This window comes from Thamnophis elegans, chromosome 3, assembly GCF_009769535.1.
Source record: "Thamnophis elegans isolate rThaEle1 chromosome 3, rThaEle1.pri, whole genome shotgun sequence".
NCBI classification, from domain to species: domain Eukaryota; kingdom Metazoa; phylum Chordata; class Lepidosauria; order Squamata; family Colubridae; genus Thamnophis; species Thamnophis elegans.
Genome location: NC_045543.1, coordinates 9,275,610 through 9,301,552, shown reverse-complemented (window position 1 = coordinate 9,301,552; position 25,943 = coordinate 9,275,610). Strand labels below are relative to the sequence as shown.

General features: G+C 46.1%; 1 protein-coding gene across 1 annotated transcript; it reads right to left on the bottom strand.

The window, feature by feature from the left end:
• Positions 1-219: 219 nt before the first annotated feature.
• MYCN (MYCN proto-oncogene, bHLH transcription factor) lies at positions 220-3,564 on the bottom strand. The gene is made up of 2 exons (XM_032214656.1): positions 2,754-3,564; positions 220-833 (listed from the first exon to the last, which is right to left on the bottom strand). The coding sequence occupies exons 1-2, from the start codon at positions 3,562-3,564 to the stop codon at positions 220-222; spliced, it is 1,425 nt and encodes a 474-aa protein (XP_032070547.1).
• Between the last annotated feature and the right edge of the window lie 22,379 nt (positions 3,565-25,943).

Sequence of the window (25,943 nt, the reverse complement as noted above, 5' to 3'; positions counted from 1 at the left end):
CTCTTCAGGTATAACAACAAGGTGGTGTCAATTACGCAAGAGACGGGATTGAAAATAAAACCAACATTCTTAACGTCAAAAAAACAAAAACAAAAACATAGCTCTCTTTAAGGAATCAAAAATGTGCAAAGTGGCAATAGCTTGTCCAGGTCAGACAAATATATAAAAGGTCAGGTGTTTGTTTTATTTGCTTTCCAACCCCCCCCCCACCCCCCCACATTAGCAAGTCTGCATGTGTTCTAATTTTTTTATCAACTGCTGTTGCCTGATTTGGAGTTTTTCCTTTTCCAACAACAAGTTGTGCTCCTCAGCCTGCAGGGAATGGACATACTCGGTGGCCTTTTTCAAGATGACCACTTTGGCGGCCTTCTCGTTTTTCACCAGTTCGGGCACGTGGTCCCTTAACGTCAGAAAGCTCGACCGCAGATCGTTACGCCGCTGCCGTTCCAAAATGTTGTGGTTGCGTCGGCGCTCGCTGTCTTCCGAATCCGAATTGCGAGGGCTGGAGCTCTTGGGCTTTGGTTGGGTCGCTGGCTTGGCTGGACGAGGCGCGGCTTCGTTTTTCAGCTTTTTGGGCAGGGGCACATCTTCCCTCTCGATATACGGGGAAGGCGCCGCGTAGTTGTGCTGCTGGTGGATGGGGGCGCAGCGCTTTAAGATGACTTCACTGGGCTGAGTTCTCACCGAGGCAAAGGCGGTGCCGTTCTTGGGACGCATTGCAATGGTCAGGGTGGTGATAGCCTTGTAGGAAGAGGAAGAGCGCCTCTTTTCGACAGTGACCACGTCGATTTCCTCCTCCTCCTCCTCCTCCTCTTCTTCTTCCTCGTCTTCATCTTTAAAGACAAAAGGTCAAGACATTAGAACTCCAGGGAAGCATACTTAAGACATTCTGCATTAATTAACAAAGGCCAATGGATAAGGAATATTAAAGCAGGAAGGACAGGCAGGAAAAGAGCATACAGAATAGAATTTGCATGCCCAAGACACAGACCCCATGTATATATGCCATCAAGCTGTCAGTAAAGGAGACATGCTTGGAGATAGAGAAGATATTCAGGCCAATAAGTAAATAAATAAAATTACAATCCAAAATTATTGTAGAATAAAAAGAACATAAAGTAAACCCTCAATCCGATTTTTATGGAATTGTTCTATTGAATTGAACTGCATGGACAAAATTGATTCACAAGGCAGATATAATACATTCATTATATTATATGAGAAGGTTAACAAACCTTCTCATTCACACATACTCATTCCCTCTCCCTCCCTCTCTCTCACACACACACAGAGGAGTGGGGGAGAGAGACATGAAACCTCTCCTGGGACCCATTCCCATTTCTTTGAAAAAAAGGGCTAGAAAACTAAGCAATTGTTCTCTCTGAAAATGCAGAGTGGTCCCAGTTGTTCGGTCCCTTTAAGCTAAAGTTCTGGTTTATTGCCAAGAAGACAGCTGTTAGGAGGAAGCCGCCTTGCTGAAAGCTGTCAAGCCTCAGACTTGAAGGAGGCAGTGAATCTTTTGAAACAGGAGGCTGATCGTCAAGTTTATGATTATGGTCATATGGCTCCTCTCATTTACAGACAAGAAACTGTTTATTGTCACACTGGATTCTCCTTCCCACTCCTCCCCCTTGGGATTATAAGCATTTTGTTGAATTTAAAGCCAGCATTCTACGTTTTATTCCACTAAAATCCCCTCCAAGCCTGCTAAAGCCTCATATAATTTACAGAGAGTGTTCTTTTCGAAGCCTTATTAAATTGTAAAATTCAAAGTTAAATGACTAGCAGAAGTAATTTTTTGCTGAAAGAAGCCTGTTTTGTCCAATACTCGAGAAAAGTACCATTTTGTGCAGTTAACGGTGCTCAACATCGTGCTGCTGTAGGTTTTTAAAATAAGATTTCATTCATCCATCAACAACCTTCAAATGTCTTGTAAGGGACACAAATTCTGGGAGCCCCATAAGTAAAACTTTTTTTAATCCCATATTCAGCTGGGAGAGAAAAACATACTGCCATCTACTGGCAAGGTTTTGCAACACATCTAGGAGGAACCTAATGAAAGGTACTCCTTAAAAGTCTATAGGGGCTTGTGCTGGTTTTGAACTTTAGACTCTTTTCAAAAACACAACTGGACTAATAATCTACATCATTTCCTTATCAAATCCGTGCAGTTGCATTAGGTGTTCTGCCTCTACCCAGCTCTGGAGAGCTTGCTTCATTTAATGTTGGCTCAGTTTCACCCTACCAGCATTTTAAAACCCATACAATTGCAGAAATATCTTACTCAGTTAACAGGAGTTTCCTTCCTTGCCCACATCTGTCCCATTGCTGCTTTAAATCTGCACCTAATAAAATTTGCTGTTCTGCAGTGGATAATTCCCTCTGCAAGCAGCAGCCACCAACTTCCTTCCCTCCGTTTAGACTCAGTTGTCAAACCCACCCCAAAGCCAATGCGCTCGCTAAAATTTATATTCTTCAGTGGATGCTGGACGATTACTTGTTTGTAGGGCAGTGAAAGCTCAGTTTAATCTGGCTACGGAAAGAAATTGCAGAATAAAAAAGCATGTTCTCCGCATATTCCTTAAGGAGGCAACATCTCTTAGGCCACCAATTTCCTGCTTGCCACCTTTGTTGGGAAAGATGTAAAGTGCCACTGAAATCCCACCTATTAGACTAGATTGTATTGGTCTACATGAGTCCCCATGAAATCTCCTCCCAGCGCTCGCACAATAACAAAGGATGTGGTTATTTACCAGAATCACTGAGTGTGTCGTCTCCCGAACTGTTGTTGGCCCGGCTGTCATTAGTTACACTTGGGTGGTGGCTGCTTCGGGGTGCAGGGACGGTCACCCCTTGAGCAAGGCCACCGCTGCAGTTCACGCTCACCCGGGCGCCTGACACTCCTCCTCCTCCTCCTCCCAAGGAGACCGGGGCTGGGAGATCTCGCTTCTTAACGGGGAAAGGGAAAACCACGGCTGGATCCACACACTCTGACACGGAATTGTTGAGCTCTGCTTGGCTGCCGCTATTGTTCCCAGGGCTGGTTTTGGAGGGGAGAGCAGCTGGGGGGATGGCAGAGCCAGCTGGGGCAGGCGCTCCAGCTGTTCCTCCTTTAGTCTGTGCTTTCTCGGGGACTGCCCTTTCCAGCTTATCACTGGTCCCGAAGCCACTCCACATACAGTCCTGAATAATAATGGCGTTGAGGTTGCTGCTTTCTCCCAAACCCATCTCGAAGGAGTCTCCTCCATCGCCACTGCCCCAAAGGTCAGCTTCGGGCGGCAGCAGCAGCAACTCGGATGCCCAGTCCAGAGGGTCGCTGGTTCGGTATCCCCCTAGAGCCGTCGCCCCCCAGGTCACGGGGGCTCCTCCCGGGGGGTTCTCCTGCAGACCCGCCGGGCTGGGAGACAGAGGGGGCGTCGGCAGCAGCTCAAACTTTTTCCAGATATCCTCCCCCGGAGGAGCAGAGTCGGGACCGCATAAATAAAAATCATCTTCGTCCGGGTAGAAGCAGGGCTGCAAAGAGTCGAATTCGAGATCGGAATTTTTGCTGACCATCCCTGGCATCTCCGAGGGTCGCTGCTTGAGTCGGGATCTTGAATTAGGATATTACAACCGAAGAGAGAAATGTTTGTTTCTTCCCACCGGGTGAGGAAAGACACCCCCTTCCTAGCAGAACCTGAAATGAAGCGGGAAGGGAAAATACAAATTAGATTTAAAGGGCAGAAAGGTAAGCCCTACTCCATGTAGATCCATCATGATAAGCATCAACCTTTCAACGAAAAAGTCCGAAGCCCCCAGAAAGAAACATTACCCACATCCTACTCCTTGCTTACTTACTCGCTTCCAAGAAAGGAAAACGCAGAGAAAAATCTGAACCAGGAGCTTAGAAAGGGCAAGAGCCTCCGCACCCCTTTCTTCAAGAGGGCTTCCCAAAATTATTCCTCCAGGATTTTGCCCCGCAGAGAGAGAGAAAAAGAGAGCTGGCTTCTTCCAAGCAAAGTAAGAGGAAGTTTCTTCCTCCTTTTGTCATCCGTAGTCTAGGGGCAGGAGAGGGAAAAGGAGGACGGCGGCGGATGTTTAAAAAAAAGAAACCAGGGAGGGGGGGGGAGAGAGAGAGAGAGAGAGAGGCGCTCAGGGCTACTTTGCAAATTGCCATTCCATTCATTCGCCAGAGCGCTTCCAGAAACCCACACGCAGAGATAGAGGAGGAAAAGCGGGGATTGGGGAGGGGGGGGGAGAGAAAGAGAGGAAGGGGAGGGGGGGGGGGTCGGGAAGGAAAGGAAGTCACCCAGCCAAGCAGCATTATGCAACAGAAGGAAATTCACAACACGCGCACCGCAACCACTCCACATCCAACACAAACAACGCAAACCCCTTTTTCTAATAAAGAGAAACTGGGAAGATTCTTCTTCTTGTGTTTTGGTGGGTTTCGCGGGCGCGTGCACACGAGCACGAAATTACACGCGGAAGCGGGGAGGGGGGGGGGAGAGGAAAAGACGCCCCCGGGATGCTCTTTTGCACACACACACACACACACACGTTACTTTTTTTTCCAAAAGGAGGAGAGGAAAAAAGAAAAAGGAAGGAAGGCTGGCGATTTCCCCCCCTCCTATCCCATTGTTCCCCGTCCCGAAAGCCCCCCAAAGCCGTACTTAAAAAAAAAAGACACGCTACTAACAACCGGCCGGCCACCACCTCGCCTCCCATCTCCCTCCTCGGGGTTCGCGCCTAGGTAGTAACCTCGTTCGTTACAAAGCCTCCCAAGTCTGAAATAAGGCTGGGCAACTTTTGCTCCGCGCCAAAGAAGAAGACCAAACGGAGGGAATGGTGGGCAACGTTAAGACAAAAACCCGGGAGGGCGATGAATGAAAGAAGCCAGCTCGGGGGGGGGGGGGCATTGTAGGGGGAACGGGCCCCCGCCAGGTTCCCAACCGTTGCTCAGAAATTTGCTCAAGAAACCACAACAGCAAAACAAGCGTGTTTTCTTTTTTTTTTTTCACCCCGCGGAGAAAAACGCGCGCGCGGATCCACACAAACACACGCGCGAGCGCGCAAAAAAAAACCTCCCCCCCCCCGAACAGCAGCCGCAATCCCAGCTGCTCTCGGTCGCTCGCCTGCCCCGCCTCCCCCCCCTCTCTCCCTATTGTACGGTGGTCTTCCTCCTCTCCCGTTCAAAAGCCGTAGGAATTGGCTAGCAAGACATTGGGGGCGCGGGGACTATGTGTGTGTGTGTGTGTTGGGGGGGGGTGGAAGCGGAGAGAAGGAGGAGGAGAAGCCGCGCAAAACATCTGGCCAGATGCAGAAAGGTTCTGCCGACCCGCTTTCTCCCGGGGAGAAAGCGGCTCTTACTCCATTGGCTTCCGATGAATGAAAAAAAAAAAACCCCAAGCAGACGCGGATCGCCAATGCTTCCTTCCCTATCCCGAGGGTGGCACCGATCTCCCCGGTCCTCTTTCTCTCTCTCTCACGCCCCCCTCCCCAAATTCTCTTCCTTTCCCCCCAAAGGTTACGTTGCATCCTCCTTGTCTTACCTCCCGGCTGGCGGCGACGGTGGTGGTTGCAAGGCGGAGGGGCGGCCGCGGGGAAAGAGCAGAAGGGGCTTGAATTAATGCAGGCGGTGGTCTCCGAAGCGAGGGCTTTAAAGAGCGCCAGGCAGCCCAATCGCCGCCGCCGCCTCTCCCCCCCCCCCCCCAACCCGCCTTTCCCAGCGTTTTAAAACCTCTGCATTCCCCCTGCGCTTGCAGACAGATGACTGTCACTAAAGGGGCTTTGAACCTCTTGTATATTATTAACTAAAAAGAGAGGAAAAAAAATTCCTGACACACCCGAGGAGGGGGGGGGGAGGAAAGGGGGTGGGGGCGAGCGAGCGAAAGAAACTTAACCCCACCTCCCTGATTTCCATAGAACTAGAGCCAGGGGAGGTGCCAGGCATTTGGCGCCAAAAACACACAACACACACACACAACAACCCCCCCCCCTTTTTTTTTTTTGCTACTGCCTCTTTTTTTTTTTCCTTGGGAAGGAGACGGAGAGGCTTGCAAAAGAAAAAGAAAACAGGAAAAGAAGAGGGAAGGAGGGGGGGGGGGGAAAAGAGAGGAATGCAAAGCGCCGCCGTTGCACTCCGCGCTGGGTTTCACTCCCGATGCCACCGGCTGATCCGGGGCGGGTTCGCGCACTTTGCGAAGCCGCTGCCCTCCCTCCCCGCCTCCCTTTCTCCCTCCCCCTCCGTTTGCTGCAATTGGCAACCGCCGAGGCGCTTGTCTTGCCCTCGATCCTGGCTCCGGAATACCCCGGGAGGGAACCCCCCCCCCTTGCAAAAAAAAAAACAAAAAAAGAGGCGGGGTGACCCCGGGATCGCTTCCCACCCCCCCACCCCCTGCAGAAAGCCTCGGCTGCAACAGGAGGAGGGGGGGCACTGAGTGCCCCCCCTCCTCCTGTTGCAACCGAGGCTTTCTGCAGCGGGGTGGTGGGAAGCGATCCCGGGGTCACCCCCGCCTCGTTTTCATGTGCCTAAATGGTTTCCCGTTCGGGTTTGAAATGTTTTTAGTCGAGCCTTTAAAAAAAAAAAAAACAGGAGGAGGCGAGGGGGAAACAAGACCCTCCGGGCAGAAGGAGGACCCTAATTACTGAGAGTTGGGGAGTCCCGGGTGCGAGGAGTAAACGGATCTGGAATTGCGCCCCGCAAAGCGACACCTTCGTCCAACGGGCTGCCCGAAAGGCTTAGACGGGTGTTTGTGTGTTGAGGCCGATTAGATAAGCTTCCTCGGTTGTGTACATCCTTGGTTTTGCACGCAGATATACACACACACACACGACCCCCCCCCCCCAAGCTACCGTCTGGAAAAGAACGCTTGCACGGCGCCCCGGCTTTGCACTGCAAAAAAATTAAAAAAATAAAGCGACACCTTGCGGATGTCCCCCTCCACCCCCCCCCCGGTGGAGGAGCGGAGCCGGGGCTGGAGGTAGATTAAGTATAAGGGCGGCCGCGGGTCGGTGGGTGGGTGGGTGGCTCGCTCTATTTTCCTCTTTCCCCCCCCCTTGAAAATGTCCAGGGGTTCGCTTGTGCCCTGCTGTTCCAAAGAGGAGTGCGGAAAGAAAGAAAGAAAGAAGGAAGGAAGGAAGGAAGGAAGGAAGGAAGGAAGGAAGGAAGGAAGGAAAGAAAGAAAAGCAATAGCAATAGCAATAGCAGTTAGACTTATATACCGCTTCATAGGGCTTTCAGCCCTCTCTCAGCGGTTTACAGAGTCAGCATATGGCCCCCAACAACAATCTGGGTCCTCATTTTACCCACCTCGGAAGGATGGAAGGCTGAGTCAACCCTGAGCCGGTGAGATTTGAACAGCCGAACTGCAGTCAGCTGAAGTAGCCTGCAGTGCTGCATTTAACCACTGCGCCACCTCGGCTCAGAAAGAAAGAAAGAGAAAGAAAGAAAGAAAGAAGGAAGGAAAGAAGGAAGGAAGGAAGGAAGAAAGAAAGAAGAAAGAAAGAAAGAAAGAAAGAAAGAAAGAAAGAAACTTTAAAAGATGGGTTTGAGGGGGGTCAAGAAGTTGCTCAGCCTTGATGAAGCCATAAGAAAGCTCCTTGGCGTGGGCATCTGAATAACTCTGTGTAGGGGAGGTGGGGGAGAGCAGTTCCAATAATAATGCATAGGCCAGGAGGAAAAAGTGGACAGGTCGAATTCAATTGAATGAAAAGCAACTTGATTTCCCGAAATGTACACTTGGCATCATTCCTCTCGGGGCATTTTAATTATCCCCATTATTATAAATCAGGGGCAACTTTTACATCCTTGCTGGAGGAGGCGCCTGTCCCTTGCTTTCACTTGGGAGTTCTAGTGGCTGGGCAGTGGTGGTATTCAAATTTTATGATTACCTGTTCTGTGGGCTGGCTTGGTGGGCGTGGCAGGGGAAGGATACTGCAAAATCCCCATTTCCTCCTGATCAGCTGGGAGGCAGAGAATAGATGGGCCTTAGCCAGTATTATGTTGTCCGAACTACTCAAAATTTCCGCTACCAGTTCTCCAGAATTGGTCAGAACCTGTGGAATACTATCTCTGTTCTGCAGCCCTGGCTGTGTGGCATTTCCTTAGGAGTAAACATTATGGAAAAATTTAGGATTGGTCTTCAGAGTTGATCTGCGTAAAGCAAGAGTTGCAGATTTAAGGGGTTCTACCACAAATGCGCGTACGACAAAAGCGCGTGTGACTAAACTGTGGTGACAAAACCGCGCCGTCAAAACGACAGAGCGCGCTGTAACATAACCCTAAAAATAACCCTAAACCTAACCCTAAACCTAACCCTAAACCTTACCTTACCTTAAATCGCGCTTCTGTCGGCGCACTGTTGTCGGCGCGCTTTTGACATCGCGGTTTTAGCGCCATGGTTTTGTCGGCACGCTTTTGACGTTCGCGGTTATGTCGTGCCACGGATTTAAGGCAGCTCATGTCACTGGGGTTTGGCGTTCAAAACGGCAGAGTGAAAGGGCAGAGTTTTTATAAGAGTGGGCCATATCCATGAGAGTACTTTTAAAAAAAAATCCTATGTACAGCACCGGACCTCAAGGAATCGAAAGCCCATGGATGAAGGACGTTCTCCGCAGTTTAAAACAAAACACTGCCATTAATTTAGACACCAAACAGATCTATACCTTCTATTAGAACTGCTTGAGCAAAAACACTTCCGGCAGCTAACAGCGCTCCTCAATCCAGTTGAGGACAACTGGAGTTGCTATAGGGCGATCGTGATCCCGAATGGAGTACTTTACAGCTAAGAAATCTACCCATGTGTTGGAAGCTAATAAAATGTCATTTCTCGCTTCTACTGTAGTTGAAGGACGCTGGTGCTCCTGATTTAAAGCCCTGGATGATGTGTGTTCACTTTCAAGGTATAAACTAGCCTCATACAAAGTGACTGGGGAAATTTTGGGCAGCCAAAGTTTTAACCTGTTGTTTTGAGACTTGAGCTTTTATTTTATATTCATTTATAATTTTGCCATTATTTGATACTTTTTACTTCATTTTGTTAATGGCTTTTTGTTTTTAAATTTTGTATTTTCTTGAATATATGTGTGTGTGTGTGTGTGTGCGTGTGTGTGTGTATGTTGTATTTGTGCTGATAAATAAATAAAGGGAGACTAGTATAGATCTATTTCAAGCTATTTAGCTCTCATCAGCTAGCCATACCCTTACTGGGATTAGAACCTGTGCTGTATTGCATCTTAGGCAGATGTGTTAACCATTAAGCCACAGAGTTCCTCTCCTTATCAGCTGAGCCAGGGAGAAAGGTATATATTTAAAGTCACAACCCCTGGTATGCCCAAATATGGGAGGAAGTTCACTGCTTCCATTCTCTGTCCATCGGCTCGTCATAAGAGACCATCCAGACAGAAAGCCAATATTTTTTACTGTTGCCTTTGTTACATTTGTGTTGTACTTGTGCTGATAAATAAATAAAGGGAGACTAGTATAGATCTATTTCAAGCTATTTAGCTCTCATCAGCTAGCCATACCCTTACTGGGATTAGAACCTGTGCTGTATTGCATCTTAGGCAGATGTGTTAATCATTAAGCCACAGAGTTCTTCTCCCTATCAGCTGAGCCAGGGAGAAAGGTATATATTTAAAGTCACAACCCCTGGTATGCCCAAATATGGGAGGAAGTTCACTGCTTCCATTCTCTGTCCATCGGCTCGTCATAAGAGACCATCACGACAGAAACCCAATATTTTTACTGTTGCCTTTGTTACATTTGTGTTGTATTTGTGCTGATAAATAAATAAAGGGAGACTAGTATAGATCTATTTCAAGCTATTTAGCTCTCATCAGCTAGCCATACCCTTACTGGGATTTGAACCTGTGCTGTATTACATATTAGGCAGTTGTGTTATATATATAATAGCTGTTCTTTTTTAAAAAAAAAAATCCTTTCTAGATATTGTCTCAGAATGATTAACAGGCTGGAGAGAGACTTGGGTCCAGCAACTTCTGTTTTACACTTTTCCCCCCATAGCTTTTAAATCTGAGAACAGACTATTGTTACCAGTACATATTTCCTTTCCTTTTTATTCATGCAGAAAATCTGGCTTCCATGGTGAGAGACTTGACAGGTGCATGTAGCTTTGTGTTAAACTGCACACATTGCAAGAGCATCATGTGTGTAGGCTGATGGTGTGATTGACTAATGTTCTTGTGTATTTGCCTTTAAAATGGGAGAAGCAGTCAAATGTGTGGGTTTTTTTTAAAACATTTCTTCCTCATGATTGGTCTCTTCTTTGCCTGGAAGTCAAAAGCTTCAATTTTAAATGCATTCAAAGTTTCCTTTCATTTGCAGGCATCTGCAACTTCAAACTGCCACATTTGCTCTTTGAATTAGAAAGGAAATGCGCAAGTCTTTTCCGTTTTTTGTCTTAGTTTCACACACAAGATTTCTCTCTTAATTAGGAATTTTTAAGGTAATGTTGTGAAAAATGATGGTGCAACCGTAGTAATTGATTCCATGGTTTGGTTTCCTCCGAAACACAGAAAAGGTACAAAGCCAGTTGAAAAATGTACGTCCTGATTAAAAACATGTTTTTTTTTTAATCCAGCTTTTTATGAGAATGTTTCTTTACTCTATGGCAGTGTTTCTCAACCTTGGCAACTTGAAGATGTCCGGACTTCAACTCTCAGAATTCCCCAGCCAGCATTCGCTGGCTGGGGAATTCTGGGAGTTGAAGTCCGGACATCTTCAAGTTGCTAAGGTTGAGAAACACTGCTCTATGGTCTTCTGGTATTGTAATATTGTAACGTTCCCGTGGTTTGTCCATGAGGCCAATGTGGAGAAAAGACAGGACACGATCTTTCTCGGGATGGAGCGACCCAGATTGGGGGGCTGAGAGCCCCTTTTATTGAGATAGGACAAAGGCAGGAGGAGCAATAGCATGTGGTTAAAAACAGCCTGTAAAAGTACAATTTCTAATCTACTGCTCAGGGAAGTTCTGTCTATATATGGTCAAATCCTGGAGTCATTGGGTAAGGCACATCTCAGGATGTTATGTTATGAACTATCAGGATGTTATGGAGTTTTAGGAGTTTGTTTTCTCCTGTGTGGTTCAGCGTGGCTCTGCATGCCCTGGTACGAACTGGGCCATGGGTGACCCACACCTACACAAGGAACTATATTACAACATAATATATTTCCAGAATGCCACTGTGGTTTCACCATGACCCGAAACAAAGACTACCTTGTTTTCCCCAAAACAAGACAGGGTCTTATTTTCTTTTGACCCCTGAAACAAGCGCCTTATTGGCCTTATTTTTGGGGAGGTCTTATTATTTTTGACGTGCGGGAGGCGGCAAGCATCGTCACCTCATGGCTGCTGCTGTGTTGCAATATTTTTGGGGAGGCCTTATTTTAGGGGAAGGGCTTATTTTAGCGCATGCGCTCAAAAGCCCAATTGGGCTTATTATCCAGGGAGGTCTTATTTTCAGGGAAACAGGGTATTAAAAGTCTGGAAGCAAAGTTTGAGAATTATAAGAGTGTGTTGAGATTGTCACATTTTCCTGTCTGCACTTAGAAAGTCACAAGATGAAGCATCTCGAAGAACACCATGCTGTTGGGATTTAAGATGAGGATAGATGAATCCTATGCCCACCGTGACCTATGACCACAATGGAACCCAAGATTTCTGTTGCAAAGTGAGACGTTTGTTAAGTGAGTTTTGCCCCATTTTACGACCTTGCTTGCCACCGTTGTTTAAGTGAATCACTGCAGATGTTAACTTAGTAATGTGGTTGTTAAGTGAATCGGGCTTCGCCATGGACTTCGCTTGTCAGAAGGTTACAAAAGGGCATCACATTACCCCCCCAGGACACTGCAACTGTCATAAATACCCGTCAGTTACCAAGAGTCTGAATTTTGATCACTTGACTGTGGAGATGCTGCAACGGTCGTAAGTGTTTTTTATCTTTTAGTATATTTTATTTTCATTTTCATACACTCACATGTATACCCCATACAGTATTAAACAGTAATTGCATCAATTCCTCTTGTCGACAATGCCCCAGAAAATAAAAGCCCAATATATCTCTTCCATCCTCCATACACCTCTTTCTTCCACCACCCTCCAACTTTCTATCTTCCCTCCATCATCCCCCTCTACCCTACTTCCCCCTCTACCCTACTTCCAGAGCCGAGGTGGCGCAGTGGTTAGGGTGCAGTACTGCAGGCCACTTCAGCTGACTGCTATCTGCAGTTCGGCGGTTCAAATCTCACCGGCTCAAGGTTGACTCAGCCTTCCATCCTTCCGAGGTGGGTGAAATGAGGACCCAGACTGTGGGGGCGATATGCTGACTCTGTAAACCGCTTAGAGAGGGCTGAAAGCCCTATGAAGCGGTATATAAGTCTAACTGCTATTGCTATTCCCCTCACCCTCTACCACTCCTCTCTCCAGATCGGCTCCCCCCCTTCCCTTTCGCCTTCCCCCCACCCTCTCTCCCATCCCTCTCTACCCATGTTGTAAGTGTTGTAAGTCACTTTTTTCAGTGCTGTTGTAACTTTGAAGGGCCACTAAATGTTCTGTTGTACGTTGAGGACTACCTGTACAATCCTTAACTTTTTTTTAATGGCACTTTACTATTTCCCGGGGCAATAAATATCCATTCACCTACAAAGATGAAGTAAATATGTCAGAAACACGATTGGAATGAGAGTTAAAAAAAAATTCCATAAGAGTTTAAATCAAACCTTTGATTTGGGAATCAAATCTTTTTCCTACCTGCCTAGCGTGGCCCCCTTCATCTGCATAGGCTCATCTTAACATCTGCTTTTTTGCTCTCAGTGGATTACGAGTTGGCATGGATTTTACATACCTGCAGCTGTCACTGGATGCTGTTGGCTTAAGGGGGAAAATACCGTGTTAACACTGGTGCAGATAAGGACAATTTAAGCCTGTCTTCATGGGTTGGGAATGTCATGAAATCAACGCACGGGGTGGGGCACAAAATGTGTGTCTCTGCTGAGGTTAGGTACAAGTGGGGAAAGCCCAAAACCTTGATGAGGCTCATTTCCCAGATGGCCTGATAATAATCCTTTATTTGCTATCTATTCAGTGCGACTAATATGGAATTCCGAAGCTTTATCTTCGTTTGGTACATTGAATATACAAAATATTAGTGAGAACATACCTCTAGAAAGGGAAAGAAAGTATTAGACTCTGCTGTAACATTACCATCCTCTGCTACCAAATGTGATGTTCCCGTGGGTCGTCCATGAGGCCAATGTGGAGAAAAGACAGGACACAACCTTTCTCGGGATGGAGCGACGACCAAGATTGGGGGTCTGAGAGCCCCTTTTATTGAGATAGGACAAAGGCAGGAGGAGCAATAGCATGTGATTAAAAACAGCCTGTAAAAGTACAATTTCTAATCTACTGCTCAGAGAAGTTCTGTCTATATATGGTCAAATCCTGGACGTCATTGATAGGGCACATCTCAGAATGTTATGTTATGCACTATCAGGATGTTCTGGCGTTTTAGGAGTTTGTTTTCTCCTGTGTGGTTCAGCGTGGCTCTGCATGCCCTGGTATGAACTGGGCCATGGGGGACACACACCTACACAAGGAACTATATTACAACACTGCACAATGTGATAGACCCGTGATGGCGAACCAAAGGCATGCATTTCACAGGTGGTATGTGGAGCAATTTGTTAGGGCACGCAAGGCGTTGCCCTATCAGCTCCACCAGCTGACTTTGGCCTTCATTTTTGGCTGTTTTTGTCCTCCGGAGGCTCCAGGGAAGCCTCCTGAAGCCTCTGGGGTAGGCGGGCGGGAGATGCCATTTCCACCCACCCCAAGCTCCTAGAAAGCCTCTGGAGCCTGGGGAGGATGAAAAATGGGTCCATCACGTGCCAAAAGCAGGGGGAGGGCGGGGGTCGCGCACTCATGCGCGCAGGGTGGTTCACGCACACAAAATTATGGGTGTGGGCACCCCAGTGCACGACCCCCCCCTGCAGTCCCCCCCCCCTTTGGCATGCAATGGCAAAAAGATTAGCCATCCCTGTGATAGACTAACGCTGGAATTAAAAAACAAAGGAGAGACAGAATACTATGAGATTTGGAAAATAGATTTTACCAATGGTTGGATTTGAGGAATAGAAGTTGGAACAGAAAAGAACAAGGATTGGAAGAAGATGTAGTATATGCGTTAGGTTCCACCACAAAACCGCGTTCGACTAAACCACGCTCGACGAAACCGCGTAGCTGAGGTCATCAACAGGGCGACAACAGCGCGGAGACAGAAGCACGCTGTAAACGCTAAACCTAAAATTAAACCCTAAACCTAACCCCCCTAAACCTAACCCTTAACCTAACCCTAAACCTAACCCTTAACCTAACCCTAAACCTAATCCTAACCCTAAACCTAACCCTAACCCTTAACCTAACCCTAAACCTAACCCTAACCCTAACCCTTAACCTAACCCTAAAGCTAACCCTAAACCTAACCCTTACCTTAAGTTGAATCGGCTTGCTTTCAAAGCGCTATTTAAAGCGCCCTTCTTTCTCCGCGCTGGCTGTTGTCGCCCTGTTGATGACGTCAGTGACGCGGTTTAATCAGGCGCGGCTTAGTCGAGCGCGGTTTTGATGGGTCACGTATGCGTTATATTATGTAAATATAACGTTGATAAGGGGTTAAGTATGTGTACATAATTAGTAATGCATGTGGAACGCATAAGATATTTGTGTTATACTTTATTTTTTTATGGTGGAGATAATGCCAGGACAGTTGCACCATATACTTTATATATAGACAGCTGGTTGATTTGGATACTACCTTTTTAAGCATATACTTTTGTAATTCTTATATGTATTTTTAAGTATAATTTTGAATTCATATAAATTACCCTGAATTTCAGAATGTATCGAGCAAATTCATTTGTGCCTATCATTCTTCAATATGGGATTAATATCTCTACAGTTAATATTCACAGATAGCTTCTGTCCCCAGTAATTCAGCCATGACCCACATTGTTCAGAAGTCAGAGGGGAAGGTACCAAGAAATTCTTCACATTTTATTTCATGTTCAGTTTTGATACAGATGGACGAACTTGTAATCAGTTCAGAACTGAAGAAGCTTCTTGGATGAGAAGTGAAATGTATTCAAGGAAAAACAATACAGTTGCCTTTTGGAAAAGCACTGTTGGAACAATTATCACCTGGATAACGGAGAATCTCTATAGACATTAAGCTCTTGTGTTACCTGTGAAAAGCTAGCACTTCACATAAGGCATATTGGAATCGACCAAGGAGATTCATGCTATATTTTTCTCTTGCTGAGACTAGCAATTGTACTAGATTCAAGTTAAATTGTCCATGGTTGTCAAGAAGAATCCTAAGAACAGTGGTATCTCTATGGGTAACAAGGTTCCTTTCTTGGCCTGCTATTTCTGTTAAGTTTTTCCAATGTTCAGTTTGAATCTGTCTTCCTGTTTTTCTGTCTTGAGCTGTCCAGCGAGAGAACAAGACAATGTTCTGTGTGACATCCTTTTAAATACTTGAAGATTGCTATCACATCTCTCCTCAGTTGTTTTTTCTCCTGGCTAAACATGCCCAGTTCTTTCAGTCTTTCTTCTTAAAACTTAGTTTCTAGTCCCTTGATCATTCTTGTTGCCCTTCTCTGACACTCTTCAGTTTCTTTCAGCCCTTCTTAAAATATGGTGGTCCTAACTGGAGTTAGTACCATATTTTTCAGAGTATAAGATGCACCTTTTTACCTCCAAAAAGAGGCTGAAAATCTGGGTGCGTCTTATACACTGAATACATTTCCTGCCTCCTGAAACCCCTTCACCAAAATGGCCGTGTAGAGCCTCTAGGAAGCTTTCAGAGAGCTCCTGGGGGCTGGGGAAGGCAGAAATAAGCAAAAAATGGGTCGTTGTTTTGCTCAATTTTGCCCCCTCACCCCCCAGGAGCACTCTATAAGCTTCCTAATGCCCTTTTTTTTTACAAAATGGGCCTGTTTTTTGCTTGTTTTTGCCCCTCCCCCCAGGAACACTCTACAACCCTCCTAAGGGTTATTCATGCCCCTTTTTGAAAAAAAAATGGGCCCGTTTTTGCAAAAAAAACCTGCTGTTTTTGGGAGGTTTGCAGAGTGTAAATTTTTTTTTTGAAAAATGTGCCTCTTCAAAATCTTGGTGCGTCTTACACTCCGAAAAATACGGTAACTTAAGGGAGAGTCTGATCAAAGCATATTAAGTGAAATGATTTTCCTCATGATTTGGACAATTATGTTTACATTGGATTTATGTGTGTCACTGTGTTGTTATGTAGATAGAAACACATTCGATAAACTTCCCTTCTTAATTATGGAACCAGTACTGATCTTTGTAGCACCGTTCTCAGTTCTATGGAGATTCTCAGTCATCCAAGTCATGGTTGCCCCAAAGGTGCTTTTTGAAGATGCAACTGGACATTCTTGGTTTTTCTTGGAAGACGTTTTGCTTCTCATCCAAGAAGCTTCTTAGAAGAGAAGCGAAACATCTTCCCAAAAAAACCCCCAGGCAGTCCAGTTGCCTCATGAAAAAGCGCCTTTGGGACATAGTTCTGTTTTTCTCCAGTGTGATGAGCCATTGATAAACACTTTGAGTATTCAATTTACTATCCATCTACGTATCCACTTAATTTTCATGCCATCCAATCCACACTTGACTAGCTTGCTAATCAATCTGTCATGGGTTTCTTTGTCACAAACTAATACGTCTTGTTAAGTCAAGATAGATTATGCCAAACCATTTCCATAATTTATTAAGAAAGTTACGGAATGAAAAAGAGAAGGTTAAATATGGCGAGATTAATTCGTGACAGATCCATGTTGACTTCCGGTAATTAATTACCACTGATGGAGACCAATTCAGTTTGATCCACCAATAGAAATGGGAATAGGATGTACACAGAAGCGCCTTTTTATCCTAAAGGTGGAAGTGGTGGGGCTGTTCCCACCCTTAGCTCTTCAAAGGAAGAGTAGCAATAGCAATAGCAGTTAGACTTATATACCGCTTCATAGGACTTTCAGCCCTCTCTAAGCGGTTTACAGAGTCAGCATATTGCCCCCAACAACAATCCGGGTCCTCATTTCACCCACCTCGGAAGGATGGAAGGCTGAGTCAACCTTTCAGCCGGTGAGATTTGAACCGCCGAACTGCAGATAACAGTCAGCTGAAGTGGCCTGCAGTACTGCACCCTAACCACTGCGCCACCTCGGCTCTAGTACTTCAACGTGATGCTTTAGTTTAATCGAAGGTTTCAATTAAAAGTCTATAGTTAGCTAGAGCTCACAAAAACTTAACGCCTTTTAATAACTTTTGTTAGGCGGAAAAGTGCTGATTGTTTACCTCTGTTTAACTGAAATGTTCTTTTGAATGTCTGCAAAATCTTTCATTTGTATGTCTCCCTCCTCCTACTGTGCGGTTTCTGTCTTTTCCTATCCATTGCAACTCTACCTAGGTGTCAGGGGTGGGCTGCAAAAATTTTAGCAAGGGGTTCTCTCTCCGCTTGCTGCAATGGGTGTGGGTGTGGCCCAGACAGCCTCCTGCAGCACGGCAGGGAGGTATTTTTGCCCTACCCGGGCTCCTGAGGCTTTCTTTGAGCCTCCGGGAGGGCAAAAATGGCCTCCCCAGGCTCCGGAGGCTGGAAACGGGCCAATTTTCCGGCCTTTCTGAACTTCCGATAGGCCAATTTTTCACCCTCCCTGAGCCTCCGCATACACTCTGCACTTACCTGTGTCCAAAAGGGGCTGCATGGGGACTCCTGAGAGGGATGGACACCACCTTATTCTCTTTCTTTTCTCTTCTCTCTCCCTTCCTTCTCTACGTCCTACCTTCCTCCTCTCCTTCCCCTTCTTTCTTCCCTTACCTCTCCCCTACTCTTACCTTCTCTCTTCCCCTTCCTACCCTCTCTCCTTCTCTTTCTCTCCCATCCTCCCTCCTCTCCTTCTCATTCTCTCCCTTCCACCCACCTCTCCTTACCTCTTTCTTCTTCCCTTACCTCTCCTCCACTAGGAAGAGTATCCTGATTGGTTGCTGTCAGCTAGCTTTGTATGTTGTCTGTGTGATAAGTTTGGCGGGTGGTGCAATGAAGGGCAATGAAATGGGGTAGATCTTTGTTATGTAGAATAGACTGTCTCAGGTCTTAATGGCCCATTAACAAAGGATGTAGGGGGGAGGTGAGTTTCTATTTCTATTTCTTTTTAGGGGAAATATTCTGCCCTTTTAATATTTCCTAAAAATATTTCATTTTTCTAGGAGTGGGATGGGTGCTAACATCCTACAGTGTTTTGAGTACAGTGTTTTGAGGTGGTAGACCCCTACATGTGGTCCCATGAGCCGTGGTGGCGCAGTGGTTAGAATGCGGTACTACAGGCTACTGCTGCTGGCTGCCAGCAGTTCAGCAGTTTAAGTCTCATGATTGGCTCAGCCTTCCTTCGTTCTGAGGTGGGTAAAATGAGGACTCAGATTGTTGGGGGGCAATAGGCTGACTCTGTAAAAACCGCTTAGAGACAGCTGTAAAAGCAGTATATAATTCTAAGTGCTATTGCTATTTCCCCTGTTTCCATTTCTTTCTCCAAATGGAGGTTCCCAAGCAAGTGAAATTGGAGAGATCCTTCAAAGATAGAGCATGGCCACGTCAAACCACAGGCCTCTCGCCCAACCCTTCACAGCAGTGTTTCTCAGCCTTGGCGACTTTAAGTCCTGTGGACTTCAACTTCCAGAATCCCCCAGCTGGGGGATTCTGGGAGTTGAAGTTCACAGGACTTAAAGTCGCCAAGGTTGAGAAACACTGCTTCACAGTCAGAATCATCTTTTCCTAGCTAAAATCTTCTAAAGGAAGGGAGAGAGAAGGCATAGCATACATTAAATTACTTCCTGGAGAAACATTTCACAGGCTATCAAGGGTCATTCCTTTCTTTTCTTAGTGAATCTAGTTCCACATTGTTCCTGAGCCCATCAAAGTGTCTTGGTGACTTATTTATATATGGGACACACCCAGTGAATACACATGCAAATCCCCGAAACATAAACAAACACTTGGAATTAAAACACTTTGACAACAGCCATTTGTGGGTGTATGTATCTTACCTTCTCAAGATCCAGCTAAATGTTGAGGAAAATGACTTGCTGAGGTGAGAATCAGATTGCTCCAGTTTGAAAAAATCGATTACTTCTATATTTTTTTTTACTTTCTCCTGACACATCCAGATAAAGGGGGGGCTGGGTAGGCCTGAGAAAAAGATAAACAAGGATTGAAGTTTTCATTTGATTATTTATTTGGTATGATTTAAAAAAAAACACGTTTCAACAGAGCTCACATTCACACATGCACATTGGCTATCTCAAGTGTTTCCAAGTGGAACAGGAGGAGAGCAGTGCCATATCATGGGGCCTTTGCAATGCTGCTCTTTCTCTAGAATTCTTAAAAGTATTTCTGGAGTGATGGTGGATTTCATGAAAAGCAAGAATAGCAATAGCAATAGCAGTTAGACTTATATACCGCTTCATAGGGCTTTCAGCCCTCTCTAAGCGGTTTACAGAGTCAGCATATCGCCCCCACAGTCTGGGTCCTCATTTTACCTACCTCGGAAGGATGGAAGGCTGAGTCAACCTTGAGCCGGTGAGATTAGAACAGCCGAACTGCAGAACTGCAGTCAGCTGAAGTAGCCTGCAGTGCTGCACTCTAACCACTGTGCCACCTCAGCTCTGGAGCCTGGAGACTAAAAGATATGAAGAATGGTTGCAGGATTTGGGTTTGGCTAAAGAAAAGAAGGACTGGGGGGGGAGGGGGATATAATAGCAGTATTCCAGCATTCCAGTGAAAGCAGTGGAACAGAAGTTAGCAATAGCAATAGCAGTTAGACTTATATACTGCTTCATAGGGCTTTCAGCCCTCTCTAAGCAGTTTACAGAGTCAGCATATCGCCCCCACAGTCTGGGTCCTCATTTCACCCACCTCGGAAGAATGGAAGGCTGAATCAACCTTGAGCCGGTGAGATTAGAACCGCTGAACTGCAGATAACAGTCAGCTAAAGTGGCCTGCAGTACTGCACCCTAACCACTGCGCCACCTCGGCTCCTGCTGATATTTTTTAAAAAAAAAACTGAAATCAATAATGGGATTATTAGGATCAACATGATGCAAACCCCCGCTCACTTTCAAGTCCTCTAGAACTTTTCACTGGAGAAGACATGCAAAGAACAAGACCTAAAGCAGAGGAATCCCCCCCCAAAAAATAGCCCAGATGTTTCATTTAGCAATAAGTCTGCAGTTCAAAGTAAGATTTGAGACAGCTTCTAGCCTGAGCGCAATAGCAATAGCAGTTAGACTTATATATCGCTTCATAGGGCTTTCAGCCCTCTCTAAGCAGTTTACAGAGTCAGCATTTATTGCCCCCACAGTCTGGGTCCTCATTTCACCCACCTCGGAAGGATGGAAGGCTGAGTCAACCTTGAGCCGGTGAGATTTGAACAGCCGAACTGCAGAACTGCAGTCAGCTGAAGTAGCCTGCAGTGCTGCACTCTAACCACTGCGCTACCTCGGCTCTTTTTCATTAATAGTAGGTGTCATCAGTGTCAGGATACACCTACCTCCAGAAAAACACCAGCTATTAGTTCCCAATCTATCTCCTTGCCCAGGGGAAGATTTCATGGGCTTCCGACCTGGGTGAAGGCAGCAATTTGTCCTTTGTATGAGCAAGACTGCAGAACAATTTCTGATCCTTTGTAGGGTAACAAAAAGTCAATTAAGCCTAATTACGCAGCACCACTTAGTGGCACTGGGAGATAAAATGTAAACTACCAAAATAATTTCCCTCTTTCAGTGATTGGAAATAATCTTCCTCTAAAGACAGACCCCATGCTGGATAGGAAGGTGATATTTTTCATGACTTGCAAAAAGCAGAAATAGTTGTGTTCATCAATGGAAAATGGAAACCTAAGCAGGGGTTCTTAACCTAAGCTATAGCCCAATCTGGAGCCATGGCCCATTCAAAACTGGGCTGTGGAAGCAACGGGCGGGCATGCATATGTGTGTGTGAAGCTCCATTTGTGTGAGTGTGCAAATGGAGCTACGCAACAGCACACCACTTACACAAAGTTATCCCCTGCCTCGCCATTCTGCAAAGTCTGAAAAGTTGGGGAACACTGACCTATAGAGTTGGTCATGCAGCCTCCACTCACCGCTTATATCGGCACTCGTAGCTAAACAACTGCTTATATTAAATGAAAAACCCAGAACCATCAGACAGGCAATGATTGTATTAGGAGCATCTGTACAAGCTTCAGGAGAAAAGGAAAAAACATCTCAGCTTTTGAGCTGTTGCAGTATTGACACCATTTCTTTGGTCAAGGGTGATGGTGATGCTTGGGATTCCCATCAATGACATTTACACTCCGAAATTATCCCCCCATCATTCTGTCTATGGAGACTGTAAGGCAACTTACTTAAAATGCATATTTGTCTCCCTTTTTGTTTTCTGTATTCTGTGACTTGGACCATACTGTATACTGTATTTATATTTATATTTTCTGCCTATCTACATGTGCGTGCGTGCGTGTGTGTGTGTCTAATTCACTTAATAGCTATTAAATTTTATGCAGTTGTACCATATCCCGCATGTGCGTACCCAATACATTTACCGCATTGTGCCTTGATAAAAAGAATACGAAACAAGCTACGAGGCAAAATGAACAAAAGAAATCAAGGGCATGTGTGCCTTAGTGTAAATTCACTAAAGAATAGGGAATAGCAATAGCAATAGCAGTTAGACTTATATACACCGCTTCATAGGGCTTTCAGCCCTCTCTAAGCGGTTTACAGAGTCAGCATATTGCCCCCAACAACAATCCGGGTCCTCATTTTACCCACCTCGGAAGGATGGAAGGCTGAGTCAACCCTGAGCCGGTGAGATTTGAACAGCCGAACTGCAGAACTGCAGTCAGCTGAAGTAGCCTGCAGTGCTGCATTTAACCACTGCGCCAACTCGGCTCTCAGGAGGGAAGGAGTGAGAAATGCAAAATATCAGACCTAATCTAGAGCAAGACTTTTATTTCTGCAGCTGAGTGGCATTGGGGGGGGGGGGAGATAAAAGTGATACACTAGAGGTGGGTTCCTATCAGGTTGCACCTATTCGGTAGAACCGGTTCGTCAAATCTACCGAACCGGTTAGAAGAGGTTCCACCAGTGGACCCGGAAAGCAGGCCACAGCTATAGAAGAGGTTCCAAAATTTTTTGAAACCCACCACTGGTCCTTGGATATGATTATTCTACACTATCATGCTCCTATTTATAAAACTCAGTGCCTCTGTGAAAGGTAAGGATGACTGCTGCATTTGTGGTGCAATCAGAACATTGTGTGTGTTGAAGTTGTTTTAACGCAAACCAAAGATGCCTTTTAAAAAACAAGTTTACATCATATTTGTATGCATGCCAGTGCTGTGTGTGAGGTAATTTAAGGTGGTTCTGACAAGTGTCGCCGGCATCTTCATATCCGGTCACATGGGCGGCAAGCCACTCCCATCCGGTCACATGGGTGGCAAGCCACTCCCACAAACGAGGCCACACCCACAGAGTAGGTTCGAACAATTTTTGAAACCCACCACTGAGATACACCCATGTTTGCTTCAGATTGTCAAGAGTATTTGAAGAAGGTATTATTACTATTTTATGTTTTGGGGGAATTCTTATGTGCCTATCCCACTTCCAAAAATATAATTTGCTTCCATGAATATTGAAATGATAACAATTTAGGGAAATATTTAGCTAGATAAGGCAAGGGGATAGAAGGTTATTTATTTATTTATTTCATTTCTAACGTAAACACAGGATTATAACCAGATGCATAAACTTGTCATCATTAGAGTCAGATGCCATCTCAAATATTTCCAAATGGTATAATTGGAAAGAGACATCCTCGCTGAAAAGCTGCTTTGGAAGCAGGAATCCTTTTAGCTTTGGGCTGGAATCTGCTTGATCTGTTTCCCCCTGAAAGGGAAGGCTTTCATTTCCTGCAGCTGAAACTCATTTTCAAATCCAAGTTAAAAGAAGAACAAATCCCTGCAAGGATTCTTCGTTTCGGGGCATTTACGTCTGTAGCCAGTATATTTCAATAAAAAAGGGCATATTATTACAGACTTGGGAGCTCAAGAATTATTCAGCAACAGAAACTCAGTACTTAGCCTTGGGGGTGGGGGTGGGTAGGGGTGGAGTCCCTGTTGACTTCTGTTTGCTGCCTGGATACTTCCTGAAGTTTTGGCAAGATTTTGGAAGTGGTTTGCCCTCACCTGCTTCTGAGGGCTGAGAGCAGAGGTGGGTTCCTACCAGTTCACACCTATTGGGTAGAACCGAGGTGGCGCAGTGGTTAAATGCAGCACTGCAGGCTACTTCAGCTGACTGCAGTTCAGCAGCTCGGCTGTTCAAATCTCACCGGCTAAAGGTTGACTCAGCCTTCCATCCTTCCGAGGTGGGTGAAATGAGGACCCAGACTGTGGGGGCAATATGCTGACTCTGTAAACCGCTTAGAGAGGGTTGAAAGCCCTATGAAGCGGTATATAAGTCTAACTGCTATTGCTATTGCTAGAACCGGTTCGTCAAATCTACCAACCGGTTAGAAGAGGTTCCACCAGTGGACCCGGAAAGCAGGCCACAGCTATAGAAGAGGTTCCAAATTTTTCTGAAACCCACCACTGGCTGAGAGAGGATTGGTGCAAGTCCCTCAACTGGCTTTGCGCATAAGGTAGAACTAGATTTCTCCTAGTTACTAGGAGATTGCGGTGGTGCAGTGGTTAGAATGCAGTATTGCAGGCTAATTCTGCCGATTGCCTGGGGTTCCATGCTCAAGGTTGACTCAGCCTTCCATCCTTTTGAGGTCAGTAAAATGAGGACCCAGGTTGTTGCGTGCAATAGGCTGACTCTTAGAGAGGGCTGTAAAGCACTGTGAAGTGCTATATAAGTCTAAGTGCTATTGCTATTATTACTAGTCCGGTAGCTTACCCATCACAGCCCACTCACTCTGATAGTTGCCTAGGCCTGTATTTTCTCACAGCAGACGAAGGTGGCAACACGGAACTTGTAGAATGTGGACTGCAGAAATGACAGCAAACTCTAGATTTTATCATATTTAAGGCTATCAAATCTGGGTTGCAAAACTATAGAGAGCACTCTCTGCTGTCCTTGGGATGTTTGCAATTCAGATGTAGTAGCCCAACCAAAATGGCAACTCCTCACCAGCAACCTGCAGTCAAGATATCCGGACATCTTTCCACTATGGGGGGCTGTAGGAAGTTAGCACCCACCCCTTGCCTAAAAAATTGAAATATCTTGGGAAATATTGAAAAGGCAGAATATTACATTTCCCTGGATCAGAAATGGAGAAACATGTTTTAAGGCAGGAAACAGACTCACACTTACACTTAATAGCCCCCACCTTTGTGAATGGGCCATTAGGAGCCCTGAGCTAGTCTACTCTACATAACAAAGATAGGATTAGCCATCCACAGAAACTCACCCAAACTTGGGACTTCAAAAAGGCACACAACCTATAAAATTAGCTAAGGCTCCGCCCCTGGGAGTCTGACAACCAATCAGAATAAATTTCTTAACACAGGAACAGGAAACAGAGAGGTGGAGCCGAACAGAGAGTATAAAACCCCCAGGAACTCTCAGCAAGCCCCTTTTTTTCCGTTCTTTTTCGTCTTCACCCAACATCTGGAAGCATGTGATTCCTTTTTCTGTTCAGGAACTCAAACCATGTGACCCTGCCCATCATTAAACCATCTTTCCAAACAGCCACCATGTTTCCAGTGTCTTTTCCCCCACTTGGAACTGAACCCAGAAGGACGTTTCTTCCAACAGGGCCAACCAGACTTCAATGTTGCTGAAGCAACTGGCGTTCTTCTCCAAGTTTCAAGTTTAATTTTATTTATAGGCCACCCAATCCCTGAGGACTCCAGGCGGCTTACAGAGAGGGGAAATAAAATAAAATAAAAATAAAATAGACAAGTTAAAAAACAACACAGATACATTAATTTCAGTTGGGGCTGGACCTCAACCATGAGGTCAACAGCCCCAGGCCTGCTGGAATAGCCAGGTTTTAACAGCTTTTCTGAAGGCCATGAGAGTGGGCGAGGTCCGGATTTCTGGGGGTAGTTCGTTCCAAAGGGTCGGGGCAGCCACAGAGAAGGCTCTCCTCCGGGGAGCCACCAGCTGACATTGTCTGGCTGATGGCACCTGAAGGAGGCCCAACCTGTGGGATCTTACCGGCCATTGGGAGGAGTGTGGCAGTAGGCGGTCTCGCAGATATGCTGGTCCTAAGCCATGCAGGGCTTTAAAGGTAATAACCAACACCTTGAATTGCGTCCGGAGACCAATAGGTAGCCAGTGCAGCTCGCGGAGGATAGGTGTAACATGGGTGTACCTAGGTACACCCCAGGGGTGGGTTTCTCGCCCCGTTCCAACCGGTTCGGTTGGAACGGGGCCGGCGGCGTCCTCATGCACGCGCGCGGTGCACGAATGCGTACTAGCATCTGCGTGACGCTCCAGCTGCTCCTGGACGATCGTGCAGGCGCTGTATGCGTCCTGCACATGCGTGGAAGCGCAGAACTCGTCAAAACCGGGTAAGGACCGCGGGCGGGCGGGCGGCCCCTTCGCCATTCCCAGAAGTTACTTACTTCCGGGTTCGGTGACCAACCGGTTCGCAGGGACCGCTGCGAACCGGTTGAAACCCACCCCTGGTACACCCAATATCGCTCGCGCGGCTGCATTCTGGACTAGTTGCAGTCTCCGAACGCTTTTCAAGGGTAGCCCCATGTAGAGCGCGTTGCAGTAATCTCCAGTGAACCTTGTGGTATGTTTTCAATGCAGAACTCAATGAAAGTCCCTATGAAGTCAGTAAGTGAATGGCATGCCCCCATTGTGTTAGTACTT

What these genes read in the sequence shown, in the direction of transcription:
- MYCN (XM_032214656.1), bottom strand. Translation starts at nt 3,564, where the DNA reads ATGCCAGGGATGGTCAGCAAAAATTCCGATCTCGAATTCGACTCTTTG. An exon ending in CGACACACTCAGTGATTCTG is followed by an intron (nt 834 to 2,753) that starts GTAAATAACCAC and finishes TTGTCTTTAAAG; the next exon opens with ATGAAGACGAGGAAGAAGAA.